Source organism: Solanum tuberosum, unplaced genomic scaffold (genome assembly GCF_000226075.1).
Source record: "Solanum tuberosum cultivar DM 1-3 516 R44 unplaced genomic scaffold, SolTub_3.0 scf00119, whole genome shotgun sequence".
In the NCBI taxonomy this organism is placed as follows: domain Eukaryota; kingdom Viridiplantae; phylum Streptophyta; class Magnoliopsida; order Solanales; family Solanaceae; genus Solanum; species Solanum tuberosum.
This window is the reverse complement of record NW_006239045.1, coordinates 309,672-336,215: the sequence shown is the minus strand read 5'-3', so window position 1 is coordinate 336,215 and position 26,544 is coordinate 309,672. Positions and strand designations below refer to the sequence as shown.

At 31.5% G+C, this 26,544-nt stretch overlaps 3 protein-coding genes across 3 annotated transcripts; 2 read left to right on the top strand and 1 right to left on the bottom strand.

Moving 5' to 3' along the window:
- Positions 1–2,548: 2,548 nt before the first annotated feature.
- Positions 2,549–5,387, bottom strand: LOC102598733 (uncharacterized protein At4g06598-like). The gene is made up of 6 exons (XM_006350265.2): positions 5,243–5,387; positions 3,874–4,345; positions 3,643–3,800; positions 3,473–3,548; positions 3,260–3,386; positions 2,549–3,167 (listed from the first exon to the last, which is right to left on the bottom strand). The coding sequence occupies exons 2-6, from the start codon at positions 4,330–4,332 to the stop codon at positions 2,944–2,946; spliced, it is 1,044 nt and encodes a 347-aa protein (XP_006350327.1). The 5' UTR covers positions 4,333–4,345; positions 5,243–5,387; the 3' UTR covers positions 2,549–2,943.
- Positions 5,388–13,536: 8,149 nt separating this feature from the next.
- On the top strand, positions 13,537–14,271 carry LOC102598390 (wound-induced proteinase inhibitor 2-like). The gene is made up of 2 exons (XM_006350264.2): positions 13,537–13,616; positions 13,703–14,271. Exons 1-2 carry the CDS (start codon positions 13,580–13,582, stop codon positions 14,104–14,106), a joined length of 441 nt encoding a protein of 146 aa, XP_006350326.1. The 5' UTR covers positions 13,537–13,579; the 3' UTR covers positions 14,107–14,271.
- Positions 14,272–18,136: 3,865 nt separating this feature from the next.
- LOC107061154 (101 kDa malaria antigen-like) lies at positions 18,137–20,568 on the top strand. The gene is made up of 5 exons (XM_015309990.1): positions 18,137–18,307; positions 19,278–19,353; positions 19,511–19,752; positions 19,940–20,194; positions 20,533–20,568. Exons 1-5 carry the CDS (start codon positions 18,137–18,139, stop codon positions 20,566–20,568), a joined length of 780 nt encoding a protein of 259 aa, XP_015165476.1.
- Positions 20,569–26,544: the final 5,976 nt, after the last annotated feature.

Genomic DNA, 26,544 nt, shown 5'->3' with positions numbered 1-26,544 from the left:
TTTTTAATTTATTACTCACCCTCTTTGTCTTTCCACGAAGGTACGAGTTAATTTAGACGTTTTGAAAAAGTCGGGGTGTTACAACATCCTTAAAATAAAATCCAGTTAGAAGAGGAAATTCAATTAGAGATAAGAAACCTATAAATAAGCTTATTAAGTATATCTCGATTAGCCAGCATATATGTCCTGGTGAGTATAGATGTCTAGATGACTGCCAAGTAAGCTTCAGTAGGCTAATGAGTAAGAATATTTCCCGTATGTGTCCCGCTGGGTTCCGCACTATACTTCACTATTACTTTTTTAAAGTCCATTTCATATTGCGGGAAGTCAAAAATACTTATTTTGAGTAAAAATATTTATTTTGAATAAATAAGGTATTTGCCTAATCAGTAAAACTGTTTGTTTTAATAAAAGTAAAATCAGTATTTCTGTTGAAAGAAGATAAAAAAAAATTCCCTCTTAAAAAAGCAGAAGCAGAAATTTTTTAGATAAAAATATGAATGTCATATACACATATTTAATTACCAGTATATCTCTTTTATTTTTTTAGTTTTTTGATGAGCTTTTCATATATAGTGATTTTAATTTGTGAAATGATTTTTAAATTTATTTTTCTTGATTTTTTTAATTATATTTAAATCACCATATTAATATTATCAATATTTAATTTATTTTTAATTCAACTATGTATAATATTTGTTGAAAATTTAAATATATACATTTTAATTTTAAAAAAATATAAAATTTTATTAATTTTTTTATAACAGATATTCAAAATAATTTTAATATTAAAAATGCATTGATATTTGTCTTTTTTCGTAATTTGACTCACTAAAGTATTTTTTTTAAATTGTTTTTTACCAAACACAATCCACTTATCAAATACACTTTTTCAGATGAATTAATCAAACACAAATTACTTTTTTTTAAAAGCATTTAAAAAAATATATATTTCTAAAAATAAGTCATTTTTAGTAATAATGCCAAACAAACTCTTTAATCTTATTACCCCGAGAAATCTTACCGATAGTATAGTTTCTTAATGAGTTCCGCTATCCTCAAGAATCAAATAAGGTTTTGTACAACCCACTAGAAGCGTTAATTTTGGAATACTGATCCTCTAATTTGCCTAAGGAACATACTCTTCTATTTATTTCTTTGTTGAGCACTGATATTGTGTTAAGTAAAATAACTAATAATACAATATTTTATCGTGAAAAATTCTGGCTCATAAAAAGAAAAAAAAATCACGACAGAGTTTTTTTTTAAAACTGTATAAACTTAACGTTTTAGGTTATATTTTATTCAAAAAAAATCCAGTCATGTAAAATATAAGGGCCGATGACGTTAAATAAAATAGCGTTACTAGTAATAATGTTTTAAACATAATATGTTACTCTCAATAATGTTTTATTAATTGTGACACAGAGACACATTTTACAGCAAAAACATTATATTTCTTTAGAATATAATCACAAACCATCAAATCCTATAAATTTAGAATCGACTCGTGCAAATTTGCTCCTACATAAATATTAGGCATAATACATAAACATGATCCTTAACTTGATTTCAGCGGACAACTATGACCTTTAATTTTGGATGCGCATAAATAGACACTTAAACTTGTATAAAATTGAACAAATAGATACATTTGTCCTACATCGCACCCTACATGACAATTATGTGTCCTATGTGTAGTATGCCAAGTAGGACACGTGTGTCTACTTGTTCAATTTTATACAAGTTTAAGTGTCTACTTATGCACACCCAAAGTTGGAGGGCATAGTTGTCCGTTGAAGCCAAGTTAAGGGTCATGTTTATGTATTATGTCTAAATATTAACTATTAATCTCAATATCTTAGTGGTTGCTACTTTTTCCCTTTAGCTTTCAATTCACATTTCACAATGACTTTGAGTTCAAAAATTCACATTATACAAGACGTTAAAACCTAAAGTAAGAACCCTATTTCTCTTAATTTCTCTTTGTGTTGCACTTGTATAGTAATTTTCATGTTAGTTATATTGTTTCTATTTTATGAGTGTTCTGTAAAGTTACATTATCAATTATCTTGTCGCATCAAATTATTGGAGAAGACATATATTTATTTTTTAAGCATTTTCTTATTGATTAAATCAAAACCGAACCGTTACGGACCAAAATGGATAAATAAAAAATCGATAAAGAAATATCTTACTGATTTGATTATTGGTATTTAAAACTGAAAATCGATAAACCCAAATCAATATAACCAAACCGACACACCCCTAAATGAGATTACTTTCATACCTATATATATTGTTATGTGATGAGAATTATCACTAACTTGAGGGCATTTATATGTCCTTTTATGGGAGACAAATAGGATAAACTAGTTATGATTTCCATCCCTTTCAACTTTATTTTCCTTAGTTTTCAAATGAAGGACTTAGAAGTATTTCGCAAATCTGATGGAGGCTTTTTCCGTGTTGCAAAGATGTGAAGGTGAATATGACATGATCAGACACACCATAATGATAATTGACAACATCAACATCATGTTTGAAGAACAAACAGAAAATTTATTGGAATCTGCATTAATACAAGAACCATCTCTACTATGCATAATATCATGTCACGTGTGTGACATCTGACAGCAGAATGGATGGTCACCATAGTCACAGCTTACAACAAACCTCATCACTATATCTGCACAATTCCTTTTTAAACTCCAGAGGCCTATAGTTCAGTCAGGACTAGGCTGTTAACAAGTAGAAGCCTAAGAATATACTATGCAGGGCAGGATTCTCAATAATCTTTACAGGCCCCAATATGTCGTGGATCAGTTATTTTTTAGTCTAAAAAGTTTCTGTAGTAATACCAAATCACGATATTTGAAGGGGAAAAAAAAGATAAAGAGACATTCAACCAACTTGGGAGGTTGTGAAAAGAATGAGTCTCTTTTACATCCTGACTGAACCAGTCACTTGAACCCTGCTGGAATTGGCTTCGTTGTTCTTGATTGAGAGGTTGGCAAATTGTGCTTCAAGATCTCTGCTTTTGTTTCGACGATGTTTAGAATGATTCTGTTGTTGTGGCTGCTGATGCTGTTGTTGCATTTGCTGCCTCTGCATCTGATACATAGTTTGTAGCCTTGTGAGCTCTCTCTCCAACATCTCTTGCTCCACTGCATCAATCAAACATCATAGTAAGTTTTTCTATGAAACAATTAGAAAGTATGATTGCAACATTAAAAGGGAGAAAAAGAAGATGCATTACAATGTTTGATGAGCTGCTCCTGTGATAAGCTATCCAAACGCTGCCTCAGCGCTCTATTCTCCATGCTTAGTATAATATTTTGTTGGTCAACAAATTCAAGCTCCGCAGAAAGCTCAGATCCTTCTGCCTGAAATGTCACCAAATAGAAATAAGTTACATCTCTACCTAAAGTGCAAATACAAAATGAAATGATGAGTCTTGTATTTTTTCTACCTGTAAAGCTTGAACTGTTCTTTCAAGTTCAGCTATGTGCTGAAGTTTCCTGACACGTGATCGGTGAGCAGATTGCCTATATAAGAAATTATATGTTACTTCAATTTGTTGTAATGTTCTCAAGCAGTGTACTTTGCAACAAAATTGATGACATTGAAACGAAACCTTACTGTTTAGCACGTTTTGCATCTGCCTTGGACATGGAATGTTTGGCTTGTGCATTGTTTGATCTTTCACTAGAGCCCTCTTGGTTTTTCGAATTATTGATCTCTCTCATGTTATGCTTTTCATGGGAAACAGATGGTGCACCATTCAATTCCTGAGCAGCCTATAAAGATGGAAGGCCTCTGATTAATATCAGAAATGTATCGATCGAGCATTCAAATGTGTAGCTAATTTACCTTATTAAATTTCTGTTCATGGGAAGAATTTGGCTTTGTTTCATAGGGAACTGCACTCAAATCTTTGTAACTCACATAATTAACTGAACCCCAAGAAGCTCCTATATTTACATTCTTATTTTTAGGTTCTTCCCATGTGTTTAGCCTCTCTGCAGCTGCTCCTAAGTATGCAAAAGTATCACTTGCTGAACGTCGATGACCTTTGTGTACAACTGTCGTTGTCTCGGGAGGTTCATTCAAAAGGTCATCGAGCCAAGAAGGTTGCTCCTCTATAAGAAAGCTCTCGGAGTTACACCGATGATGGTGACTCGATCCCTCTGTTGGCTTAGCTTTTCCCTTTGATCCATCCATGTTTGAATCTACATAGGACTGGAGAAAGGGAGAAGTAGAGTCCATAATCGACTGCTTGTTCGAAAAGGAGAAGTTTTTCAAGCTTGATGAACCATTTAAACTTTCCATTTCTAATGAAAATCTGCAAGGGATCAATGTTTGAAGTGATTAATTGATAATAAAAGGCTTACTATGAATACCTTCTAAATGGCAATTTGTTTGCTACATGGATAGGAAAATAGAAAAGGATGCCTTTGGAATAACAAATACTCGTTTTGTTACAATTTGTTTGTCTGATTTTGACTTGATTTGCACATAGTTTAAGAAAGTATGAAGACTTATATTTTATGATCTTAAACTAAAAATATGTAGAACGTATCAAAATGTCTTTTGATCTTGTGATTTTAAACATGTCATGTGAAAATTTAAAATTAAAGTGTTGCAAAAAAAATGAAAAAAGAGAGACATCCTTTTTTAAAGAGATTAAAAAGGAAAGTAAGACAAGCAAATGCCCATTAATTTTGCACTATGCAAATCTTGAGATGCCAAAAAAAAGGTTAAAAAAAAATCCAAATTTGAAGATAAAATAGGAGTTACAAACACACTTAAACCAGAGTATAGGTTAAGATCATCTAAATGATTTGTTCTAATTAATGTTGAGTTTAACAACATAGGGGTGATGGTTCTTTTTCTCATGGAAAATTTAATCAAAGAAAAGAGACACACAAGTAGATATCCACTCTCCAACTTACGACGTCTAAATTTTGAATCCTCAATTACGTGATGGTCCCTCACATTGAGGATGAAAGGACACTAATGAAATAGCAAAAATGCTTTATAGAACTCAAAGAAACCATTTACAAATCAAGTGATCAAAAGCAAGCATGAAATTTCACAATAAATAAACAATTCACAATTCTTCTCTTGTATCATTCCAATTTTATCGAATGTCCTCGATCAAATGGACACAATTCACATCTCTTACAAAAATAAAAGCAAGCCTATTAACAATATGGATCAAAAAACAAAGATGAATTACCAAAGAGGGAGGTTGCCCCAAGGGGGGTGTCTCAAAGAAGAGGTGAAGTTGAGAGACCCCACACTTTGGTCCTCAAACCTTTATGTTCATTTGCATTTGATTTTTGATTTCTTTTGGTTTGATTCAATAGCCTCTTGTCATCTTCTTGAAACTCAATACCATAAAAGAGAGAAAGACCGCACTTTACGTAACCAAATGGAAAGGGATCCCACCACGTTTTTGTACTATTATCAACAAAACATAATTATTTTCATTTTCATTTTCATTTATAATCAATTATTCTCTCTTTATTCGTTTTCTTTTGTTTCCCTTTAGGCATAATATATATATATATATATATATGCGCGCGCCTTTTAATTTGACATTATTTTATATTTATGTCCTTCAATTTTGGGTGTGAGCAAGTACACACTTAAACTTGTATAAAGTCGAAATAACTAAGTATATTTTTTTGTTTGTTGCAATAACAAGAATAAACATATATGATTGAAAAGTTGTCTCGAAAACTTTTATTAACCATATGATTTTAAATAGCAACTTAAACAAAGTAGCTAGTAAACTCATCCTATAGTAATTAGTGTAGTAAATCAAAGTATTAAATTATTTCTATAACAAAACAATTAATAATTCCAGTAAATTTGTAACAGTGCCAATGAATTGTCTTGAATATACAATTATTCCTATAACATATATTGTTTGTTTCATATTCAGTAGGATTATTCAGAGTTGTATATTTCATTTTTAATTGTTCATAATTTGTGACACTAGTTCTTAAAGAGTGTAAAGTAGAATTTTATATTATATTCCCTTGAAATTATTTCACTTATGTTATCGATCGGATTATACTGTGCCTTTCTTTATTAAGTAAATTATTTTGGATTGTGATTACATTTAAATTGATTCACTTACTGGGTAAGGTGACATGTTATTCTTTTTCTCGATATGAAGTAGCGTGTTTTCTACAAATTCATCATTATATAGAGTCTTCATAGTGTGTTCTTGATGACAAAGATAGTTTCATCATCTTGCGTTTACCCTGTAAAATATTTTGGTGCTATTTTTCTAGCGACTCCTTGATACTTGTGATTGATCTACTTGATATCTATGATTGACATACTTGATATTTATTGATTGTTGAACTGTAACTATTGGACTGCGATTGTTAAGCCTTGAGAACTGTGTATCTTAAAATTGTTAAATCTGGCTGATTTCTATGCATGCAGGTAGTAGTTGAGGTGGTTCAGTTGGGATGAAAGGAGTACTCGTATTCCAGCTAGTTTTGCTTTGTTTAAGTGGTTACTTGTTGAGTTACGTATTGTTTGATACTCACTCTTTGCTTCTATACTTGTGTAGGTTCCGAGCCCGGACCTATGTGACCTTTCTCCTTCATCTTTTTCGAGGATACATTCAGAGGTAGTTGATTGTCATCCGGCGGGCCCTCTTGTTTCTTACTGTTTTGTTCTATTTGACAAACAAAGACATTCAGACTTGTATTATCTTTCAAATTCTATATTATTACATTAGTGACATGTACACATGACAACCATGTTATGTGAGTAATTTAAAATGACTAAGTTTTCCACTCTTATGCTATTATTGTTTTACTTTTCACATTTGTTTCACATTGTTGGATTTGAAGTTGACCTGTATTGGTGGGATAGATGAGTGTCATCACAACCATTTTTCATCAATATAAGTATATAAAATGCCTCTTATAATTTTGTATATTATTTTATATCGGATATAATATATTGTATATCAAATTTCTAAATATTTTTGTTGAAAAGAAATATGAAAGTGTTGTATATTATTCTATACCAAATGTATATTATTGGACTAAAGATTTATTATACAAATTTTCAGCTATATTTTTGCAATAGAAATTAGATAATTCATAATTGGATTTGACTTCTCTCTATTTTCCTTTTCTCCATTTTCTTAAAGTTTCTACTTAAATTGATAATACATGTCATAGATTTAATTTAATCCCTAATCACACCTAGCACGTATATTCCCCGTCTTTCAAGTTTTAAAATCCTTAGTCAGACCTACCACATTGCTTAATTATATACTACCTCCGTTCACTATTGTTTGTCAGGATAAGATCATGCACAACCCTTAAGAAAAATTTAATATAAGGTGCAATTTGACTAATATAACCCTACTATCAATCATTATTAAAATGGTTTGTACTTTTTGAAAACTGTAAAAGCAACTTTTTTCACATTAAAGTAGTCTTGTAATTTTAAAATGACTACTTTTTAAAATCGATAGTTATGTAATTATTAAGGACAGAATTGGAAAAAATGACTAATTATTTAGGAAGGTTAATGCATCACATGATAGAGTACCGTTGATGCATATATATATATCACTAGATTTGATTTTGTAGTTCTTTTAAATATGAATTTAGTTTTAATTATTTTCAAATTGGAGATTTTTTTTATATAGATTTATATATATATATATATATATATTATATATTATATATAGCCTCTTCTTTATTTCAGTATTAGAATTAGCTTATTAACAACAATAATAAAAAGATTCTTATAATCACAATTGTCGGTATCCGCACACTCCATAGTAAATAAAAAGCAAATAAAAATAAAAACAAAAACGTATGACAACAAAGAAAATGAAAAGGCTTTAAGGATAGTTTTGTAATTATTTTTTCTAATGCAAGTGTTAAAATGTTACTCCCTCTGTTCCAATTTATGTGACACTTTTCATTTTTCGAGAGTCAAACTGTTTAAGTTTGATCGGGAATTTGCGATGGAATCTTCAATTTTTTGGAAACAAAATTTATATATTTGTAAACTTCGTAAAAAGCATTATAAGTCACAATAATTAATAATTCAAAATGTTTAAAAAATATATGAAAAATTTACGGTCAAAGATAGACTTGTTTGAATCTCGAAACCCGATCACATAAATTGGGACGGAGGGAGTACATATTACTAATACCTAAAATTTCTTGGTATTAGTAATACACAACTTAACATACAATATAGGGTCGTTTGATAGAGTGTATTAGAAAAAATAATGCATGCATTAGGTGTGTGTATTAGTAATACCTTATTTGGTACACTTTTTTATGTCATGTATAACTAATACAATCATTAGTTGTACACTATTGTTTATTAAGTTGTGTATTGATTCAAAGATACTATACTAACAAATATTCTTTAGTACTAGATTGAATTTCTCTTTCCCAACAAAGTACCAATCCTAATTTCTATTTGGACAAGTATTTTCTCTGGCCATCAGGGGTTTGCAGGTTCACATGAATTCATATTTTTTCTTAAGTCATAGATGGTAAAATCATATTTTTAAAATATTTAAATATAAATGCATGTGAGAATCCACAGTTAAAATATCAATTTGATAATATTTGGGTGTATCTTAATTTCTAAGTGAAATTAGAAATTTAAATCTAATTTAGACATTGAAAATTTGTAGGATTTTACAAGATTAATTCTATTTCAATTAAGTTTTTTTGGAGGCTACTTTACCCTAAACCTTAGATTATGCCTATATAAGTAATATTATAATATACCTTAAAGAGGCATTTTGAAATATCCCGCAAGTTCATGGAATATTCACAAAGATCAATGGATATTAAATAAATCTTAAAATATTGTTAAGACCCAAAAATGGACGTGATGGCACTCGTCTTATCCCATCAAGACAAGTCAGCCTAAAACCCAACTAATACAGTAAAATGCGAAAATTTCATAATCAACTCAAAAATACCTCCAAAATTTGGTTGTCACGTGTACAAGGCTCTAAGTATTACAATTGATTCAAAAGAAAACAGAAGTCTTAAATGACCTTGTTTCTAGAATAGAACAAAATCATAAATAGGAGTAAGAAGGTCTGTTGATATGACAAACAGCTACCTCACAAATCTCCAAGAAGCCTCGAAAATAGGAGAATGGAAAGTATCACAAAATCCAGGCTCGTAACCTACAAAAAATTGTAGAAGCAAGGGGTGAGTACCAAACCACGCGGTACTCAGCAAGTAAACTTCTAAACACAAGCTAAGGGAATAAAATACGGGTACTCCTTACACACCAACCAAACCTCCACAACTACAACTTGCATAAAACCAGCCCAACCTAACAGTTCACAGTGTACATAGCACCCAGCTCAACAACAATCACTTTTAACCAATTACATATCCTCAACAACAAACTCAATATTCATCAATCACAACTTCTACAAAAAAAGGCACTCACAATATCAACAACGCACTAAATCAAGTTCATCAAATAGAGGTAATCAAATATCAAGTACTTTCCAACCACCAAATAAACACAAATCATCAAGAATGAAGGATGTCATGGGATGCAATGCAATATGACACCATAAAATGAATGCCTCAGAATACCAAGTACTCTCTCAACCGTATATACATGATACTCCTCGGAAATACATCGAGTGTTCATGACCCATGGGGGACTCGCGAGGTCCATATACCGACACGGACGATCTCCACGTGTTTGTGCGGATGATCTCCACGTGCCCAATTATAATCATAATCAATTCCTCGCACGGACGATCTTCATGTGCCCAAATTATAATCATACTCTATCTCAACACGGACGATCTCCACGTGTTAGACCTTTACTCATACCCAATCTCATGTCAATACATGTGCACAATATGATATTAATTAAAGGGGATGATGCAACATCTCAATAAAATCAAATGTCGCTATGACATATAATCACCTCAATTATCACAATTATAACGGGTTCAGTAAAGAACACAATTACACATAATAAATCAAGTCAATAACATATCAGCTAATACCCATATGTTTTGGCATTCTCGGATTACAATTCGCATTCTATAGTAATAAACTTTTCCTTTATAACACTGGTATCCGTACCATTCTCAACACATCACACACAAACAATTAATCACATTGCCTTTTGTTACCCCTTCTCATCATTAGAATTAATCAGGGTGGACAAGTCAACCCATCACCAAGTCTCATTACCCCCAAACACATATTACAAGGAAATACACGAATTTCATACACTTAACAAGGGTTTAGAAATCCACTTGCCTCAAATAAATGAACAATCACTCTGAGATTTGAGCCTTCCCTTTTCGTTGAGCTTCCAAATCAATGCAATCTATTCAAGTACATATTCACAATAAGATTTTGAAACTACCAACACCCATATTACTATAGGTTTAGCCTTGACCTAAAAATTCGCTAGACTTAATAATCAAGTTCGTAACTCTTGATGCTAATTAACATTTCACTATCATATTTTTTCCAAGTTTCAAATCTAGGGTTAAGTCCAATTTTTCCAAAATCCTAAATCTAATGGTATTCACATAATACCTTACATCATATCTCAATATTATTAAAACTTGATTTATGAGATAACTATAACAATAAAATAAAAGGAAACCCCTAAAGAAAATGACAAACCAGTAATTTAGATTGGCTACCCAAAACAACCATCCATCCATACTTCTAACACTATCCAATCACCCTTCATTATTATAAAATTATTGTTTTATAATTGTCCTTAAATTAAATGGTCACGTTAATTCTTAATTTGACACCAAGAAAAATAGTAAAAGCCACGATTATAGCAACGATCAATTCACAATAAAATACCCACAATATAATACTATATTTCCTCTAAGAACCAATTCCTAATTTGCTAACGATTAATCCTAAAAAGGCACTCATTGCCAAATCATTCTCTCATTGATAGCCATCAATTGTTGGTAAGGAATTAAGGTTAAAAAAACTGATAAAAGTCACCTATCTAATCTACAAATTCAAGAGGCAACCCATTATTTTCCTACCTACTATACTACTGGTTTTATACACACACACACACACATATATATATATATATGCATAGCAATTAATGCATTACCTGAAGCTGCTCGTAATTTGATGCCGCCACCGTCCGTTCCTCCTTTCCCTTTCTATTTCTCTTCCAAAATAATTGTTTATTAATACTGACAAAATCCACTAACTTATTTTTAATACATGGACCTAATGGCATAGGGTCTTAAATAAATGATCACTTTAGCTCATTAACTGTCAATTATCTACAATTACCAATCAATTAATTAACTCAGGTTAAACAAATAAATCCAAATTTCCAAAAATAAAAATCGGGTCATTACAAATATCTCATAAATTCTTGAGATATTCATTAAGAGATCAAAATATGCTAGACTCTTCTTGATAATCAAATAAATCTCAAGAAGATCCACAAGCACAAATCTTTCATAGAGATCAAGTTCAAATCATCATAGTTCTTTGAGAGAAGTATTGAAAATTTATTGCAAAAACTTATATCCAGGGGCGGATCTACGTGGACAGGTAGAGGTGCCACGTCACCCAGGGATCTCAAAAAAAATGTTGTATGTATATGTACGTATGTATAATAATTCAATATATATTACTATTGTCACCTAGTAACTATAATGCGGAATAACTCAATTGGCAAAGGAGTTGGTCTGCCACACAGCCAATGCAGGTTTGAACCTCACTCCGTTCATTCTTATTTATTTACTATTCTTTATTAATTCAAATTGACTCCTTATCATAATTAATTTTTAGCTTTTTTTTTTTTACTTTCTCTTGCACTAATTATTAATCTCTTGATATGAGTGTTACGTATTTATTTTTTTTATCAATTAATGAGTACTGAATTATGAACGTCAAATAAATATTGTTAAGAATATATTTAAATAGTATTTTTTTTAAAAATATAAGTTTTAAAAATGATGAATATTATTATTAGAGTTTTTTTTCTAATTTAAAGGTTCTTTCGGTCTTCATCGACGTTCTTGCTAAGTAAGATGACTAGGCTGAAAGTACAATTTTTATTCTTTCCCTACTATATATTTCCAACAACACATAAAGTCAATGGAATATGAATATATTATGTTAATACTATTATATGATTTATACAAGCTCAAATTTTAATATGAAAATTTTTTTTTCTCAAAGTTTCAGCGAGTAAGACATCTAATTCCAAAAAGAAAATAAAAACTGAATTGTTTTAGTTATCTCTAATCTTAGAATATCTAGAAGAAAATATTACTAACATGCATATTTGATCAATTTGTTTATAAAAAAAATAAAATAATCAATAACCCGATATGTAACCCAAAATTAAAGCAATCGATCCTTTAATCTTACTTGAACGTTGTGGCACCCACGACCTCCAAATGCTAGATCTGCCTCTGCTTATATCTATTTTGTTTCTTCTTTGAGAGTAGTATTGAAAATATTCTTAAGCTTGATGTGAATTATTTGTTTCATCCTCGAACTATTGACAGTCAAACATCATTTTTACTTAACTAACTGAACTTAAATATATCTCCAATTTTATTACGTAAATTTTGAGTTATATTTTTTGCATCGTAACCAAAATAATTGTACTTTTATAAATTTATCATTTTTTATTTAATCGAAGTGTTTGAAATCGTAACGTTATCTACCTCCACTTTTCAGGTTTTGAAATCCTTAGTCATACCTACCACATTGCTTAATTATATTATACAGATATAATTGTACTCATTTTGGAAGCTTTTTGCAGATTGGTTCGATTCCCAAGCATAGTGGAATGGAAAGGGGAAAAAAAGGGAACTAAAACACTCTCTGCAATTATTATTTTATACTCCTTTTTTCGGTTTCAATTTGTTTAACTTATAATTTTAATTTGATATGAAATTTAGAAAATATAAAAGAATTATTAGATTTGTAATTTAAAATTAAAGATATGTTAAATACATCAAAATATTTTTTAATGTTATGGCATTGTTAACATGTTATGTGAAAAAATTAAAATTTAAAAATTGTTTAAAAGGAAAATAATCATCATTCTTTTTTAAACGGAATAAAGAGAAAAGTAAATCAAACAAACTGAGTATCTCACAAACACCATCAAGCATCTCTTGTTACCATCACATGTTATCTATTACAACATGGTATAAAAAAATTGACACTATCAATGCGTAAGTTTACCTATAAGATCGTTTGATGTGAGGTATATATAAGGTATAATAATTTCGTAATAAAATACAAAATGCTTTTATCATGTGTTTGGTTGGAGGTATTAGATAGTTTTTGGTTTATTTATTCTACCATTTTTATTATAATGATGAAATAAGTTATCTCATACACATAATGAGATAACATATCCAGAAACAATTAATTCCAAAATAATTTGTTTCCAACCAAACTACTCCTTGTAGATGAGTTAATTTGCTATAAATAGGTGGAGAGGATAACGCACTCCTCACTCAAATATAACAAGTTGAAGGTAATAAACACAAGAAAGTATGGCCTTTAACAAAGTTGCCCTCCTCATTTTGTTTGGTAAGTCTTTAAATTTCTTATCATCTATGGTAATTCTACATTAAACCCTTAAACATATTTGCTAATGACTTTATTTATTTATTCAGCCATTTTTGCTGGAACTATTTTACTTTTAAGCCAAGTGGATGCAGAGCCTGCTTGTCCACGTAACTGTAATCCAATTATTCAGTATGGGAGATGCCCAAAATCTGGAAATAAGAAGTTTAAAGTTGGATGCACAAACTGTTGCTCAGGCACTGAAGGTTGCAACTATTTCAGTGCTAACGGAACATTCATTTGTGAAGGACAGACGAAAAAGACTATAGACGAAACAAATAAAGTTTGTCCCTTTAATTGTAATCCAAGAATAGCGTACTCGATATGTCCAGGAAATAAAAGGAGTAAAGGTAGAATATGCACCAATTGTTGCGCAGGCAAAAAGGGTTGCAACTATTTCAGTACCGATGGAACTTTTGTTTGTGAAGGAGAATCTAAAGTCAAAAGCTCTTAATATATAGTAGTTGTTTTTCTGTATTTGTACTTTTCTATGTTTAAAATAATTATCTCATGTACGAGTGTCAAGTGTGTGATGCGGCAGTGGATGTATACAATTTTCAACTGTTTGTGCTAGGTTTTCAAGAGCCTAATCAATGGTGTGTTGGTTTATTTTATTCAATTTGGGAGATTCTCTAACCGACAACCATCACTATGAGCTATGTGATGATACATCGTCTTGTCAACACTGTCAGAATTGTCCTATACTTTATCCGGAATATAAGACATTCTTAATTAAGTGGATCCACTAAGCTATGCTTAAAAATCAATAAGGAATCATCTAAAAAGTATGATCCTTTCTACCCACGTTGGCTACATGGTTTAGGAGGACTTTGAGTTGTTTGAACTCGTCCCCATATCGTTGCTTAATACCACTCCCAATAATATAACTCAACTCATATGTTTGAAAACATTTCCTCAACCTCAAACTTTGATATTATTACTCAAAACGTTCTCTTAAAAGAGATGATACTAAAAAATTCCTCATGAACTCATTTGGAAATCGATGTTTCCTCTCATTTTAAATGTAAAAAACATTTACTCTTGGGAATACTTAGTTCCCATATATTCATTTTGAAAAATGAAACTCAACTCTCCTCATTCTCATACTCAAGTACTCAAGTCTTAAAACAAGTTTTAAAAGATTGTAAAAGACATCTCAAAATGACTCGAAAGAACTCTAAAGACTTAACTCTTAACTCTACCTTGAATTTGAATTTGAATTATGAATTCAAGGGTTATGATTCATGTTATGAAGGATCTCTCGATGTTTAGATGTAGTTTAGAGTAGTTAGAATCATAAAGGAGTAAAGGTACACCTTAAAAGAACTCAGACGGGTCAAACGATGGAATAACGACGAGGGCAGGTGACCCTTGCGCACTAAGTGGCGCGGGGCACCAGCCCCTGAACTTCAGAGAGCTCATCTTGGTGCACTGCAAGGTCGCCGCGCCCGCCCTCCTGGTGCATCAGTGGCGCGTCGCGCCACCCCTCCCCCAAAACGACCCGACGAATTTTTCTTCTCGTTTTTTTACCCTAATTCTCCTAGAATCGATTGTTTTCCTCAAATTTTCCTTAGATTCATTTACCCAATACAAGTACACAAGAACCTACTCACTTTTCCTTAAGAACAACCCTCGAAGATCGAAATCTTCACCTCAAGAATTCATCAAACTCCATAAACAAAGCATGAAGAACAAAACCTCAAGAACACCCATTAAGAATTCAAATCATTCAAACTTTAGAACAAAATTACGGATGAAATTTACATGATTGACATGTGGGTGAACGAACCCAACACTATGAAAACTTACATACCTTAATTTGGCAAAATTTCTTGATAAATCTCAAGAATCTTGACAAACGCCTTGAACTCATCTCAAAACCCTAAGCATAATTTAAAGTTGTAAAAACTGACCCAAATCAATTTAGACCCGTAAAATATTACTAAAAACGTTTAGATCTAATGGGGTAAGGAAAAGACAAAAGTACCTCTCATTATTTCCGGTAACTTTAATTAATTGGACAGACTGACTTCAAACGGGCATATCTCCCTCATCCAAATTCAAAATTTAGAAAACACGATAACGTTGGAAAGAGGATTCCAATATCTTTCATTTGATATCTTATGGGCCACCTAAATTATCATGTACTGAAAGTTATGACCGTTTGAAGTTGACCTAAAACTCACAACTTAAGCTTAACTTGAACAAATCTCAAATTAGCTCTTTCTAAATTTAGCTCCTTCTAATACTGAGGTGTTACACAAGCTACTATCTTTTCACATTTCAATTAATATAAGATAATTTTTTATATGTTATGTATCTATAAAATAGTACTAAAAATTAAGTTAGAATATTAAAAAATTGGTTAACTCTCGAAATTTCACCCATATTGCATAATTGAGAATGAAGGAGAAATATATATTATTTGAGATTACATTAAGAGTACTATAAATCACAAGAATTAACAATTTAAAATATTTGAAAAACATATTAAAGTGTGATTAACTCTCAAAATTTCACATGTACTATATAAATTGGGACAAAGGTAATAACATATATAATTTTTTTTAAAGTCTTGAATGCTTTGTTTGTTAATTGATTCAATGTAGATAGATTTACAAGTTATGTACAGTTGCAGCTGAGATTTTGGAACTTTACCCCCACTTGAGCTAGGGAGATTTTTCTTTGTTTGTCCTCAAATTGCCAGGTATAGTTGATAGATTCTCGAATTAGCTTCTCTATTCACTAGCCTAAGATTTGATGGGTTGAATCCTGCATATGAATTAATACTACCATCTAAATTTTAAGTTTTTGAAGTTAGAGAAACCTACCCAAGTAACTACCTATTACAAGCGGCTAGAAGAGACTTTGTGCTTTCTAGCTTTGTGAAGAAGTTACACAATCTTTTCAGGTGGGTGTTCTACACGGGTTCTTCTGAGTGTTGGTTTCATATCATTAGAACACCTCTATGCTCTCACTAGGTGCGTGACATTTAAAACCAATAGAACTTCTTTTCCAACACAAGAACAACTTCTGTATAAGCATCAACCTGTATATTATGCATCTTTCACGTAAAGCTACTTATTTTGACTGAAAATTTGAATGAATTAACTCACTATATACTTGTTGATCTATCTGGTAAACTGAATGTCTTGCAGTAGCTTTTATGACTATTTGTTGATCTATCTGATGGGGCCTCTTGAAAAATCTTAAACTTAAAGGTACTTGCAAAATTAAACATGCAGTTAGCAAAAATATTTGCAAGAGCATTTCGTTCCCTTAAGGATGTTATAGATATAGAACTTCACATCAAATTAATAGAGTTGACCTTCATTGTCACACTCCAAGGTGTATCCCAAACTCCATTAATGATATTTACCATTGCTAGAGAATCAGATTCCACTATGATATGAGAATATTGATTCTCTAGACAGTATTTCAATCCTTCTTTATTGCAATAACTTCTGCTACCAGGCTAGAGGAATCTTGAATCTTCGTCCCTTTTGCTCCCAGTAGGTTATCAAAGATTAATTGGCAAAGGGTTCACTCTCAAAACTTAATTTGAGAAATAGACACTTGATTTCTTTTTGATTTAATGTTTAGGATTAGAGTTAGAAAAAGTGAAAAAGTGGGGTTGGGTTGTGGGGTCATGGACATTTTCATTACTGTAAAAACTTGGGGGATAAAAATACAAGTATATAAAATATTATTTTCATCCCAACACTTTAACATTAAATAAATTCATCCCTCCAAAAAATTAAATTACAATCCCAAGGAATATAAAAAAAAAATATTTAATAATATTTTGTAAACATTTTGAGAGGAAACCTAAGAACATTCTCAGAGAACGTCTTCTCCAAGTGCCTCTTCGTCTTTCATAAACCTGTTTTATCGAAATCATCAACCTCCATAAAACTGACCATTCTCCAACAAACCTTCCATATTCCATTATTTTAAACATAAAGAAAAGTGAGATCGTATAATTGTTCCTGAAAAACAAACTGGAGTGGGTCTTTTTTTCATCAATCTTCTTCCCCAAGTTCAATTGAATCATTTTCAATCTTCTTTCCCAAGTTTAGTTGGATCTTTTTCAATCTTCTTCCTCTCAAGTAAGTTTAATCGTGTTTTCAATAACTTTTAGCCTATTTGATTTTTTTATTGCAATAGCGAAATTTAGATATATGCTTAAAGTTCTAAAAATCTCACCCATTTTAGTTCATGCTTTTTATTTGGAATCATTACTGATGTTTTGCTTTGGATAATGCGTAGAATTTTTTGATTTTTTTTATGTTTATCTGGCCTATCAATTTGAAATTTTTTACTATATTTTGGTCGATTTTATGGTGTTTATGTCAATGGAATTGGCGAGTCTTGTTGGAACTGCTACTTGTTTTGCATATTTTTTTGAACATTACTCTATTTGTGTTAATAGACTACTGGTCGATATTTTGATATGAAAATTATATTTTTATATATAGTACAATATGGCTAAAACTAGAGACGGCATCGTTAAACGATCTGTTCCTAAGGCTTCTAAAAATAAGAAACGAAAGACTGTAGAAGTTTCCAAATCTTCAAAAAAGAAAAAAATTATAGTTGAAGAACCTGAGTCTAACTCGAATTCTGATATAATGGCTGAGATTCACAACTATGAGGTCAGTAGTGTCCAGGTAGTGATGATGTTGAATCTAGTGAAGAAAAAACTGATAGTGAAGATGATGAGAGTTGTAGAGATACCTGAGATACTAGAGATGAGGATGATGATCTTATGTCCCTGCTAATTTGTGCAAGAGATATCTCTCGTAAGTCGTATAATCTAACCACATGGATGGATGAGTTAGGATAGTTTCCAACGAAAATTTCTATGAGAGCAAGGATGGTTGTTTATCGTGATCTTAGAAAACTTTTAGTTCAAGAAAAAATTTATAATGACTTGAAAGGTACTTGTTTTGGACACTTGAGGCATATTCCAGAATATTTCAAGTTCAATGACAGATGGTCCATTATATGTTGCTGCAACATGTGAAAAATGATAAAAAAATTTTTACATGAAATGTGGTTCTGTGTGAATGACAAGTCTGTTTGTTTTGGCTTAAGAAAATCTTCATTCATTACGGGGCTAAATTGCTCAGCATACCCCCGTGATGCAAAAATGACAAAAGTCCTTCAGAAATGTGAGAAATTCCATTATAAGGTGATCAAGAATAAGAACATCACTACTACAAAGTCGATGAGTTTGATCAAGGGTACCAGATTGAATAAGGAGCAGAAGTTGAAGTGCTCTTTATTTTGGTTCGTCCACTCGATGTTGCTTGTCCACGATCGATCTAGATTGTGGATTCAAACCACATTAAGATGGAGGATGATTTAAATTTCTTCAAGAGTTATCCATGGGGAAAAGAGTATTTTGATCTAACAGTGTTGTATTTGAAGAATAAAATCAATTTGAAGAAGCAGAGTAAAGTGTATAATGAAAGAGGGAATGCATTGTATGCTCTGTATGGCTTTCCCTGGGCATTTCTAGTACTTATTATCAGTTATGTACTTGATTTGTGATAAACTCTTATATATTTATATAGCATTTCACAGCCTCTATTCATTTATTATTTATTTTATTAATTTCAGGTTTGGATATATGAGGCTTTTCCTCATCTTGATAAGTATGCTAAGAAGTCCTTGGATTCTTCTCTGTTCATTCCCCGTTTACTTAGATGACACACGGCAAAAAACTATAATATTATCGAAGGTGATCCATTTAAGTACAAAGGAAAAAGTACAAAGGCATAAATTTATTTATTATTATCCAACAATATTTGTAAATTAGTGAATGTCGTTTACTATTTATATTGTTTTTTTAGATTGTGCACCCATACCTACACCTACTGTACGTGAGACAAAAGAAAATTACATGGCAACATTAAAGCCATATGCAGATGAAGTGAAGGACACGGCCATTGATGCCTTAAAGGCCAATTTGAAAGGTGTCATTGTCCTCACTTCAACAGTACAAAACGAGGAAGATGAAGTATTGGGTGATAACAATTCTAACCAACCTTTGAGAATTCTGTTTCAAGTGGACAGAAAAATATACCGAGAAATTGTAAAGAAGATAATATGTGTGAGCGTGTTGCATCCCTTGAACAATCAATGATGAAAGTTGTTACATTTGTACGAGATGAGAAATTGAGGAGAACTCAAAAGAACAAGAAAAATAAAGGTAGACTAATTTATATATTATTTGTGTAAAATAATTTATTTATAAAAATGGTAAGTCACTGATCTTGCAGCAGTTGATGAAGACTATACAGCACCAACAGTCGATGAATATGGTGTTGCAGTTTGATGAAATCCTTCCATTAGCAATAGTCGATGAAGCTCTTGTTGTTATTGATGAATACTTTGCAGAAGAAGTTAATAAAGTTGTAGAAGAGATGAAGGAAGAAGAGAAAGAACAAGAGGAGGAGAAGATGGCAAAAAAAGAAGAAGAAAAAGAAGGGGAGAAACTGGAAGAAAATGAAGAAGAAAAAAAAGAGGAGAAGTTGGTAGAGAGGAAACAAGAAGAAAATGAAGAGGAGAAGGTGGAAGAGGAGAAACAAGAAGAAGAAAAAGAAGAGGAGAAGCTGGAAGAGAAGAAAGAAGAAGAAAAAGAACATGAGAAACTGGAAAAGAATGTAGAAGAAGTCTTGGCTACTAATATGGCAGAAGAGGGAAAAGGAAGCAGTGATGAAAATTCAGTGGACGTGATGTTTATTGTTATGGAACTCAATGGTGATGAGTAAGAAATTTTTTATTATTAGTATTTTAAGACAATTGATTATTGATGTGGGTTTTAATACAATTGGTTTTTGAAATGGTTGGTTTTTTGTGGTTGATTATTAAGACAGTTGGTTTTGATAAATTAGTTTTTGGTGGTTGATTTTAAAGACAATTGATTTTTGAGATAGTTGGTTTTTGAAGCGGCTTTTAAGATAATTGGTTGTTGAAGTAGTTGATTTTTGAATTGATATTTAGGAGAGTTGGATTATGTAAATGTTATTTTTGTTTTGATGGATATTGTTGTCAGTTATCGACTTTAAATTGTATATATAATACATTGTCTTACCATACGAGAAGGACTTCATTTTATTAATAGACTGTACTACTACATGAGTAAAAGATATAAGATTATACTACTGCATCTTTGTTACATATTTTCAAAAATCAACCAGTAACAACAAATCATAAAATATTAATTTTAGGCCTTTCTCTTTTTCTTCGACCAATATCAATCTTTGTTATAGTTGATCCCTATCTATTTCAATGTCTTTTAGCAATCCTTTAAAGTGATCCCTTTGATCTTCGGCTTCTTGAATAAAGTCAATAGCAAATCTCTATTTTCTTCAAAGTTTTGAAGCCTTTCTAATATTTGAAATTCGGTAATGCCTTGAAAATTTGATGTCTCAAGTCTTGACTCAACAGTATATATCTTATTAGTGTTGAAGTGTAGATGTCGTTGGTACAATCTAAACCAAGCACATGAAAAGGTATCAACTGTCTTAATTATCTATATATTTTGACCAACAGTGACAATAGATATCCGAGTTTTACAACAATTACAAAGTACAAATTGCTACTTTTTTTATGTCGTCTGATTTTTCGACAATTCTTTAAGGTGTCGTTTGGTAAAGCGTATATCTAAGTAAGACTTGTATTAGTTATATGTTTAATTAGTTATACATAGGTTATTTATTATGCATTGTTTGATTTTGGGAATTAAAAATAGCATGCATGAGGAAAATTCATAATTTTAGTGGGAAAAATGTTAAAATAAATGTTTTGGAGAAAATTACATTCTAATGCATACATTAAAATCATTGCATTACAAATATCATAAATTTCCATATATTAATAATACACACCTTAATACACAATGAGTGGACTCAATAATAAACACTAATAAACAGTGTACAAAATGTATGTCATCTTTTGATTGATCTATATTATATCATGAGTAAATTCGATAATAATTGACATTAAATTGACCAAAATGTTGGGGTCCAAAATAAACAGTAGCTTGAGATCTCCATTAGCTTAATTAAAAACACAAAGTTAGTCAAATCCATCTAAGATTTGTTGTTGTCCATACATGTGGTTCTCTTATGACCGAATATCTTGCAAATTGAACATGTGTTCCTCCTCTTGCTCTTGAAATTCTCATTGACACCCTTGACACGTTTTCTTTCCTTCCTTCCAAGCTTGGTATCGACATGGAGTAGAAGAATATGCACGCTTAGAAATTCTTCTGGCACACACCATTCTAACTCGATAGGGACAACATTAATAGATTCAGAGTAACTAAGGAGGTATGTTTCAGCTTTATATAAAGGCGAAGAATATTCATAGATGCTCGTACCATACTCATCGTCATGCTTCGATCTCAAAGCAGCCATTGCATGAGTGCATGGTATCTTGACCAAGTCATATTCCCTACAAGAACATGACTTTTAAAGTAGGTTCATGATGGAAGTAGAACCTGCGTCGAACACGGTGAATTGATTGTCATCCCCAATATGTTCTCCACATACAAAGAGTCGCCTTCGATCATTTTTTTCTTGCGATCCTTTCGGCAGCTGGCACCATTTATTACCCTTTGATTTAAGGATATGTGCATGTCTCTCCCTGAACAATTCTCCAAATGTCTTAGCAATCGAATTAAATATGCATGCCACGAGGTACTCTCTCTCGTCTATCAACATAACATTGAGTGAATCGGTAATATTTGTGGTCATCACATCATACCTGTTGCTTGGGAAATGTGCTCTGCTCCACTTTTTAAAACCAACTTCATGTTCAAGGATGACAGCTGCCTCGAGGGATTTGTCCTTGAATTCTGCAAAATGATCGTTTAATTTCTCCAAAGAATATGCCTTTGCCACGTTGTAGTATAGATAGAGGGAATCTCCACGGTGGTGATTTACCCAAAGATTTTTACCGAGGTTCCTCATGCAATATCTGTGGTGAGCATGATTGTAAAACTTTGCAATACCATTGGTAATGCTCTTATGTCTATCAGAAATAAAACACAAATATGATTCATCGACCACAATATCCTTCAACTTCTCAAAGAAGAACGTCCAAGATGCATCATTCTCTTTGTCCACGACACAAAAGGCAATTGGATAAACATTATTCTTCGTATCTTGTGTAACAGGGCTCAGCAATACTCCCTCGTATTTACCATGTAAATGAATGTCGTCGACCACAATTACCTTTCTCAAGTGGGAAAATTCCCTAATGCAAGCACCAAGAGCTAAGAAGTAATACATAAATCTATGAGTATCCTCGCTTACCATGATACAATAGCTAGAACCAATATTAAGAGTGTCGATCATATATGAAAAAGCCGATAAGCATGAATAGTTGTGCTCCGCTATCCCTCGAATCATTTCCTTGGCAGTCACACCTCTCTTCCAACATTTCCAATAGCTTGGACAACAATGAATTTTTTTTTAAAATAATCCTCTGAAACTCTTTAACATTTGGACCCTTGCCATCACGATAAAGATTCACACAAAGCGATGCAATGAATTTGGTCAAGATTTTTCTATGGCTGTTGATGGCATGTTCAACACCGCAACTGTGATCGCCAATATACTTGTAGATACGAAATCTATCCGAACATTAATATTTCTTTGCTCGCAATATCCACGCACAAATATGAGATACACATTTCACCTTTAAGTATTTAGTACAACTCTTCACTGTAGCAAAATCAAAAGATTTTCTAGCCGCTGCTTTGGCTAATAACAATTGTAGCTCACTCTTGGTACTAAATGTTTCATACAAGTAAAAATTAGTTCCATCAGAAAAAGAATGGCTAGATTGTGATCTCTATTCCTGCTCTCCCCACACTTCTTCAAAATGTTCGAAATATTTCGCATATTCTAGCTGATCTTCAACATCCACTGAATGATCATACATGCTCATTGAATCATCACCCAAGTTATCATTTGATTGATCACAAAAGCTCTCATTTGGTTGATCACCCAAGTTCTCATTTTCAACCGAGTCGTTGTTATTAAAAGAATTTGTTGATTCAATCGGAGACTTCGCAATGACATTTATCCTCAATATAGGCCTAGAACCATCAGCAACAATATACATCATGTACAAGCTCACATGCCTATCATTAATGTGAGATGTATTTTTTCCCTCTCATTCATTTTATAGCTTATCACCAAGTTTCTTGGCTCGCAGGCTAACTCACCGGCCTCAATTACGCTTGCAATCATATCGTCATATGAACCATTGCGACGCAAAGGGCACTATCGTGTTACTAAAAAATTTCCAATACCAGTTTTTGGGAGTCTCCTCCCATACTCCCATATAATCACCACCAACAACAATTTTTTTAGCTATTGTCATATATAGACTACACTAATAGATACTAGATTACGATATAAGTAATTAGCGGTCAATGACTGGTACAAAATTCGTACAAAATGCGAATGAACAAGATTGGGTTCAGATAAAGCTCCTGAAATGGAAAACATGTATCTATAGTCCTTTTAAACTATTAGAGTTTATCTAAAAATGAGTTATGAAATGATTTTGGAAGATTTTTTCAAGCTTCTAAAATGGCGGGAATTTTTTTCTTTGAAGCTATTTGAAAGAAAATGGTATAAAAATGGAAGCAATGACTAGAATGATTATGATTTCACCTGTTAAAGCTATAATATCGTCGAAAAAGTCATCGAAATAGACTAAATCAGCTACAAAAATGGGAGCATTTTGGTTTCTTCTTGGAGAGTTTTTCTCTAGTGGAATTGTTTTTAATAAATGAAAAAAAAAACAATTCCACATTTGTTGGATAAGTGGGGACCAAAGTGTAGTATTAAAAACTTGAGAGTAGGGTGTTATATGTTTTGGAAGAATATTGAGTGATGTCATATTTAGTGTCAAAAGTTTAAAATTTTGAAGACTTGTGTCTAAATGCTCAATTAAGTTTGGAGAGTGGCTATTTTGCCAACTCTCCCAGGTTACCATAGTGATCCCTAATACATAAAGCAGCAGCACTCGGACCAAAATTTCCCCTAGAGACCCCATCAGTATTACATTTCAACCAACCTAAAGGTGGGGAATCTAACCACCATGTGGTGATAACTTGGCCTGTAATTTTCTACCCAAGAAACTATTTGAGGCCAAGTGTGAGCAGGGGCGGCTCTGCCTAGTAAAAATTAAGGCATATGCCTTAGGCCCCCAATTTTGGAAGGCCTCAAATTTTTACCAAGAACAAATTATGTTTTTTTTTATTAAAAAAATTAATTAATTATAATAAAAAGTATGTAGTATATATTTTTTATTACATTTCTTTGCTAACATTCACATTATTTATTTTTTAAAACTCATTTTTGCTTAAAGTTTATCAACTTATTACTTATAGAATTGTGTTAACAATTCATATAATGATTGCTTCAATAAAATAATATTTTTCAACATTGAATTGATAAAATCTTACCTAAAACTAATAATTATAAATAAAAAGAAGTACTAAAAAAAATCATCTATAAAAAAATTAAGTAATAATTTGCATCTAAATAGTTAGAAAAATAAATTTTAAAATAAATATGTACGAAATTTGTTAAGCATCAATTGAAATTTCGCTTTAGGCCCTTAATTACGTTGAGCCGCACCTGAGTGTGAGAAGTGCTCAAGTCCTAGTTGAACCTCAATCAAACAAACTTGCAAATGCTAGAGTTGATGTCTAGAAACATCTTCCCCCTCGAGAAATTCCCACCATGTAACACAACATTTCTTCTCTTCCATATGGCCCATAAAATAAGAACGGGAATAATTTGATAAATCTCTCTTTGCCTTGGATTTCCTTGAGTAAATCACAACTTAAAGTATTTAAAAACATATTAAAAAAGTTGATCAACTCTCGAAATTTCACATGTGCTATATAAATTGAAACATTGGAAATAACGTATATTACATAAAATTAAGGACTTAAAATATTTAAAATTTCACATGTGACACATAGATCACAATAATTAACAACCGAAAATATTTTTTAAAATATATTAAAAAAACTAATTAACTCTCAAAATTTCTCATGTGCTACAAATATTATTCAAAAACTACGTTAAAAATTATAAAATTAATTAACAATAAAAAATATTTAAAAATTTAATTGACTCTCCTAATTATATTTGTATCATATAAATTAAAACAAATAAATTAATAGATATTGGGCTCAGGCTCACCCGGTCTTTTTTGCACCTAGTATCTATATATAATAAGCTGCAATGCAAAGATTTTTATAGTATTTAGTTACATTGTAACTATCTTGTTAGCTTTCAACCAAAAGGAGTACTTCTTTTAAAATAATAAATATGTCATTGTATGAGCTATTTATTACTCATTCCTTTTGAATTTGTTAATCTGATTTTGATCTGGCACATAGTTTACGAAAGTAAATTAGATTTTGAGAAAAAACATTAAGTGATACTTGAAGTTGTCCCAGATTTTCAAAAAGACACCTTAACTTTGCGTGCGTCTTATTACCCACAAAACATTCCAAATCACAATAAATACACATTTTTTACACAATATTTTCACTTTGAACAAAAATATCCTTCGAATGTGCAATTTCTTAAAAACAAAAAGTGGGACCCATTATTGATGTATTGAAGGATGCTTTGGTAATTTCCTATGATGAATTCGTTTTTTCTGTTTTTTAAAATTTATTTTACTATACTAAATAATTGTATAAAATATTGTGAATCACGATAATTAATTACTTAAATATTTAAAAGATATAAAAATATATAAAAGATCTGATTGACTCTTCAAATTTTACCGGTGACACATAAATTGGGACAAATGAAATAATATATATTATTTAAAAATT